The sequence below is a fragment of the Heterodontus francisci genome, chromosome 17, assembly GCF_036365525.1.
Source record: "Heterodontus francisci isolate sHetFra1 chromosome 17, sHetFra1.hap1, whole genome shotgun sequence".
Taxonomy (NCBI): Eukaryota; Metazoa; Chordata; class Chondrichthyes; order Heterodontiformes; family Heterodontidae; genus Heterodontus; species Heterodontus francisci.
In genome coordinates this window covers 42231885-42238903 of record NC_090387.1, presented here as the reverse complement: position 1 = coordinate 42238903, position 7019 = coordinate 42231885, and the positions used below count along the sequence as shown (strand labels likewise).

At 42.4% G+C, this 7019-nt stretch overlaps 1 protein-coding gene across 2 annotated transcripts in view; it reads right to left on the bottom strand.

Annotated features, from left to right (window-relative positions):
- The window catches only part of tshz3b (teashirt zinc finger homeobox 3b), a 78712-nt gene extending 76202 nt beyond the window's left edge, over positions 1–2510 (bottom strand). The window contains exon 1 of one of the 2 annotated variants that reach the window (XR_010976690.1): positions 2385–2470. Coding sequence is in view for 1 of the 2 variants with exons in the window: in XM_068049332.1 (XP_067905433.1) it covers positions 2385–2424 (40 nt within the window). In the remaining variant the exon portion in view is untranslated. Of the gene's footprint in view, positions 1–2384 lie in introns of both variants that reach the window. The other variant, XM_068049332.1, reaches the window with a different exon arrangement.
- Positions 2511–7019: the final 4509 nt, after the last annotated feature.

Here is a 7019-nt window from a genome sequence, read left to right as displayed (position 1 = left end):
TGGTTATGCTTTTTTTTCTCCTTTTCTCTTTGTTGTTCATTCCTTGCAAAAGCTGAGAACGGCCATAACTAATCATTCTGTCAGCTGGCTGCTAGGGAGAATCTCCATCCAGCAGAGCAATGTGTGGCAGGTTTGCAGGCAAATAATACTGCAACAGTCGACCACAAGTACCTCTGTAGGTACTCTACCTCTCGCTGCTTCCTTCATGTTTGGGATGAAGGCAATAACAACTAAACAGATTATCTTAATCCAATGAGTACAGTACTGCTTTCTGCTTCACATAGTTTATCTCAATGATTGATACACTTTTCTTTGTGAAGATCATTTTGTATCTAAACAGGATAACACTGTTGATACATAAATGTTAAACTTTTATATAGCACAGTGGGAAAAATGGAAAGTAAATGTATCACCTGCTTTAATTATTTCCTTTCTGTTCACACAATTTTTAAAAAATACAGTCAAAAGCCTGTTTATTTTTATATTTATCTGCTTGTGACAATAGAATAAAAATGTTTCGGCCTACACCTGATGCGAGGCAATTAGAAAATCTTCTCATACAAATATGCGATTAACACCCCTTATGTTCTCAGTGCAATTTGCTGTACATATACACAGCACAGTTACCTTTGATAATTGTTGATTTCTCTCTTACTGAAACCATAAACTAAATCAATCTATTTACAGATTCTTGATTCTTCGCGGCAGTTTTAGTCTTCTCTATTAGACAATTCACAATGTGCTGTCACAATCCAGCAAGACAAAGAATTTGTGCACCTGTCTGTTATGTCTACAAAAGCTCCATTGCTGGGGGTTGTTCATTGTTGTTGTTATTCTACCAGAGACCATTAAAAGGCCCTAATTTCTGTGACATGATTATCCAGGTACCAAAGCCCATTTGTCACCTGCAGCAGAAAATTGAGTTAATGCACAACTAAAGGCAACTAGGACTGTGTAATATCAACTTGATTACATCAAACTAGCTGCAAACCTAATTCTGCTGTATGACAGTGCGTGGAGCTTGTCATCTCCAATCATTAAACCTGTCAGGAATCCATCAGGTTTACAGCTAATTAGGTGAACACTAATGAAGCTGGCAAAACAACTTTTCTTTTTTTACGGCTGAGCGGACCTTTCAGTTTGGGAAATCTTGTGTATACTCAATCCGCTCAAGGTTGCTGGGGACTGATTTCCCGAAGTTACCATCACAGAACATCAGCCGACATCTTTTTTTTTGTGTGTGTGCTACTTCCATCACTACAGAGCAATCAATTTGTCATCACTCTTTGTATACCACAAAGCAGTCATGAACCTTATAACTTGCAGCTGTGAGGGCCAAGAGAAAAAAAATTACAGGAAGTTTCTGTGCCTCTAACAAAACAGAAAAAAAATCATGCACAGCTCACTAATTTGTCTTCATCTACCCATCAGAATATTCCTTTTTTCCTCTTTTTAAATAAGTGGTCTTTCAGTCATCAACACCCCCTTCCCCATATCCATTAGGCAAAGGCATTTTGATAAAGTACGCCAAGGCCTGTGTATGGGAAAGAATGAAAGCACTCACTCTGCCAACTTCTGATTGACCATTAAGCTATTGATGAATGTGCCTGTCAGGAGAGAGACAATTAAATCAAATATGAAACAAAGTCGTTTTGACAGGTCATTTTGATAGAACAGACCTATTCTTCCATCGCTTAGAAGACATGCATTTAAGTTTTTGTCAACACCTTTTATCTCTCTCTTTTTAAAAAAAAACCTTGTCCAATCTCCAGCTTTTTTGGAAAAAAGAGGAAAAAAAGAGAAGTGGTTTGACAGCTAGATGACAGGGCAGGTGTTACGTCATGGGCATGTGCGTTGCCATGGTGAGTGATTTATTGATGTTTATCGGGAATGAATAGATCAAAGCACGCCAGATGACAGGCAATCAATCAGGCATCAAATCAAGGATGGCAATTGTCTATAAAAACCAGTTCCATTCCACAACCCCCATTGTTGATCGTGGAGCTTCCTAGCTTCTCTATCCAACACACTGAGGCAGAGAGAGGTGGGGGAAAACTTAACTAGACTTGACATTTTTAGATATAAATATAAATAAAGCGCATTAAAAAAGTACAGACTGGTTTAGCCCGGTCAGTCAGAGCGGGCTGAGTGTCAGCTGATAAACAGTTTTTTTTTGTTTGTTTGGGATTTTTTTTCAAAAAAAAAGCTCTGATCGTCCCAGATGGAGGAGGGGGGGAGTGGCACAAGTTAACCAAAGAATGAAGGAGGATTTTTTTTTCTCTTTCACGATGGCAGGATGATTATTTTCTTTAGAAGTGGTCCCATTGCCCCTTCCCCTTAACCCCCCGCCCCCAACTCCCTCACACACACACACAGTGTTGTACCTGCTGAGCGCCGGGGCGCTTGCTGCTTCCTTCTCGGCATGCTGGCCGGAGTTAGCCCGACAGATCCCCAACTCCTTCCAAGGTGGCTGCGCGGCGGCCGGGCGGCGTTTTCATGCAAACAGCGACCGGGCTTCAGGCTGGCGGAGCAGGCAGAAAGAGAGACTCAGAAAGGGAGAGAGAGAGAGAGGAGGGAGGGGGAGCAGAGCCACAGACACACAGTCAGGAAGCCTCAGTCTCTCTCACTCTCTCACTCACTCACTCACTCTCACTCACTCACTCACTCACTCTACAACACATCGCTTCGGCTCCTCGCAGTCACTCACTGGGAGCTGCAACAGGCAAGCTTAAAAGAAAACGAGCTCATCGCGTCACCCAAAGTCGGCATTCTTTAACTGTCAACTTCCAAATAAAACAAAAAACAACATTCACACACACACACCACTCGTCAGCATCCGGCACCCCGGCCATCAACCCCCACCTCCTTCCCTCCCTCCAATCCCCCAATACATCACCAGCACATGCTTTCTTTTAAAAATAGAACAGCATTTATCAACAATCCAGCCGGGCTACTATCCCAAGTTACGTTAGATATTTTCAAATCGCCCACTTTTTTTTTATTTTAGAAGTTCTTTTTATGATGTGGGGGGAGAGAAAATTCAAGTGCAAAATTAAGTAACTTGAGATTTTCCACTCCCCATTTTCAGGCCACCCTGCTATTTTGCATCTGGTCCCCTGATCGACTTAAAACTAGTTGTTTAAAAGTGCGGAACCAGCTGGCGAGTGCGACTACTTACAAGCTTTGCTCGGCTGTGTGCTCTGGGTGGCTCTTTCTGGGAGAGAGATCATGCGATTTGGGAATCCAGCTTCCCACCTTCCTGCCGCCTCCCTGCCTGGGGAATCCGGCGGCTGATGTGCAGCTCGCCAAAGCTTCAAGCCCCAAGGACTTTGGAAGGGGTTTCTCGGGGAAATGCGCCAGCTTTCTGCTGCTCAGACTGTCCACGGGTGAACCTTTCGCCTAGATGCCTTTCAGGAACCTCCATTTAGACAAGGATCGATTGGCTTGGAACTCGATTGCGCGTCCCTTACGGAAATGAAGATCAGAAGAAGGGGCCGGACTCGAACTGTGTTCAAGTGCTTTGGAGAACATGGATCAGCAAATGCCAAACAGTTTCTTGGCTACCAATTGCATTTTTTTCTTTCTTGGCAGATAGGTATTTAATGACAGCCAGAGCAGATCAGGGGCGATCTTTTTGTCCCAAACGCGTTTTTTTAAAGATGTCAGGCAAGCAGTAGCAAATTCTTAGAGGAGTTGAGCAGGAGGAGAGGAGGGCAGTCTGACTATTGCTGGTAAGATCAGGAATCGCCAATCTTCCCCATTCTTTCAAGCCCTGGAAGCATTCCAAATGTCTGAAAACTGGGCAGATTTAAATATCCTGCGTCATAACTTCTTGCGCGCCGTGTCGAGTTTATTTCTAATCTCTTTCGTTTCCCCTCCCCAAGTTACTGCACCGAAATCCGCTTCACTTTCAGCTGATGCCCATGGCTAAGTTGTCTGTTTTTCAGCTTGTCACAGGATGAACATTGCAAGTCGCCGAGTCCCGGGAAGTGTGGGTGCTCCTGGAAATGACGAATTGTTTGACGAGAGAAAGAGAGAGAGGGGGGAAAAAGTGGTGAGTTGTCAAATTCTGCTTCTCCTGCCAAATTTGGTCAGCGTTTATCTCATCGCCAGTCGCAAGGGCTCTCCATTCACTCCGCTCTGATGGGAAAAGGAGCAATCCGCCCGGTGAAAGAGGCTACCTGCATCCTCCCCGGCTTGCCTTGAGGGCTGACTAAGTGACTTTCACGGAATCGAGATGGTTTTAGCCCAATCTAGACGTGCACATTCCGTTAGATCCGCCCTAACATCTGTCCGTCTAACCATTGGCGCATCCATCAGTGTCACGCTGTGTGCTCACTCCAACAACGACACCAGAGCACATCAGGCGCGATCTCTGAGTGTTAGACACAACACAACACACAATACCATACAGCACAATGCAATAATATGGCAACAACAAACCAGCCTCGCAATCACTGCCGCCCCATTACAAGCAACTTCCTCAGCGATTTCACCCCACTCACTGACATTGACACTGTTAGAATAGCAGAGAGGCAACTTTTCACTTACAAACCACCATTCAAAATTACACCACAGCTCCGTCCTCAGTTGGCCCTCATCGCCATCAAGCATGCTACATCAATCCCGAGTTATTATTTAAGACTAATTCTTCAGTTAGTAACTCGATTTATATATATTTATATATATATATATATATGCTCAGGAGATAATGGCAACATTTAGCAGAGCGATTGTAAGGATGTATACTATTTGGGATGCATTTCAGTTTGGGAATACCGTTGGAACAGAGACGGTGTGCAGGTTAATTTATTGAGTTTTATATTTGTATTCCATCCAGAACAACGAATAGTGACCTAACACTTTAAAATGTTGCCCTGTCGGTGATATTCCAGACCATTCCAAGTTGTCCAGTTTTTCATGTTGCTCATGGTTAAACTGATAACCTCAAATCATTTCAGTAGCAACAATTCTGTGTGAACTCCATTCCGTACTTAAATACGTCGACTCTAACTTGGACAGAATTAAATGCACAACATGAGCACGAACTATATTTGTTAATTTGTGTTCTAATTATTCTCTCCGTCCCCCCCCCCCCCGAACCGCTTTCAATAACGTGAATTCAGACATTAACTGCAACAAAATATTCTGATTCAAACACCCGCCTATTAAAACTAGACCTCTTAGAAACGTGTGTTTAGCAGAGCGCCCCTCCCAAAAACAGCTAAAATACTTGATATAAATCATACATTATGTCACCGATAAAGCACTGTTCTGTTCCAATGTGCAGACTTAATGAGCACCTGTACAATTCTAAAACCCGGGTTGAAATATCTTGAATTCCATAGTTCTCGCCCTGTGCAATATCCAAGAAAGCACGACAGAGGATTGCAAAGTTCATAACATTTTTGTTAAAGTTGACCAACTTGTTTATTTACATATTGTAAACAACATCGCGCCAACTATTCCTAATTATTTTGATAACCCTGACTGCGTTTTTTAATTTAGATTTTTTTTCTTGCATTGCAGTTATTCCAGCTTCATACATTAAAACAGTTTGCTACGGACAGTAAATGCATATTAAATTGCGCACAGCATATCTGTACATTGGAATCATTTATAATGACACATTTAATTACCTATTTACTGGAGCGTTTTGATGCATACGAATTAACAATCACCCCAACACAAAGTAATCGATATAGATTACATGCCCAAATTCGATAAACAGTGATCCAGTGTTTTTTCCCTCCCTTTTTGGTTAAATACAATCTGCCTTCTCGCGTTCAATAAAACCCTCCATGTGCTAAAATGTACTGTTATATTCGGCACTAAAAATTGATTTTACTGTATGGGATATTAAAATGAACTTTTAAATTATTCTTGTAGCGTTCTCAGCGCGCGAAATTGACTCGGCGTTGTTGGCTGTGCCTCTGTAGAATTCATATTAAATATTTCTAATCTATTAGAATAAACAGCGCTTGGCGAGGTACCAAAGTACAAGTTGCTACAAAAGTCAAATGTCCTGGGGAAGAGGGTATAAGGGGCAAGGGGAGGGGGGAGGGCTCTGGAGCCCTTCTGTTTAAATCCTTTGCCCTGCCTGGGCTCAGATGAGTGATAGTTGTGGGTTTTATATCTTTCTACTCGTGATTGTAATCATTTGGGCGGGTTCTACGCAGTTTCTGGAGTCCTAACAATAAATCTAGCAGGCAGACACTCCTTGCGAAGCAGCTTTTGTGCTCGAACCGGGCGACAGATTCACAGTTTGATGTTGTGTGTACTGGACAGAGATTTTAGTTTGCTGAAAGTGTCTCTTATTTGAGCTGATGTCTTACAGACGATCTGACACATTTCTGATCAGTTCATTCCGAGCTTTTTTATTTGACTGTATACCGCGTTTCCGTGAGAAGACTGTCTCAACTCCGCTTGCTGGCTATATTTATATACATCCGGTAAATACATGCTCAGATCATATCCTGTTACACATCTGATTAGCAGGTCATTAGCCAAGCCCGGGGTAAAGGAATTTCATTTTAGTCAAAATGAATGCAAACACGTCAAGGCAATAAACAGTACGGTGGATTGAAGTTTGTGTTGACTGTCGCGATTCGAAATGTACAGTTAAAGCCGCCTTTTGGATTCTTTAAAAGTCTGCGTGACGAGCGGAGAATGTAGCATTACAGTTTTAACGCATTAAACTAATCCCTAAGGAATCTTCAGGGCCCTAATGCACATCGTCTTGGTCAGGTGAGGGGTCCGAACTGAGTTCAAAGTCACGTTAATCAAAACAAACGAGTAAAATTAAAGACTTAGTGGACCAGCTTTTAAAAGTTATAAAGTCATCTCTCTGTTCTTAACTAAAAATGCCATCTAGAAAGCCGAGAGCTGTATTGCAGAACCAAGAATTAAACGCAAATCACACTAAAGAGAAGAATGGATTTTCAGTTCATTTTTGGCCAAATAACATCTTGCACCTGAACTCCGAGGTACAAATGCACACTGGTCATGCCATCTCCCTC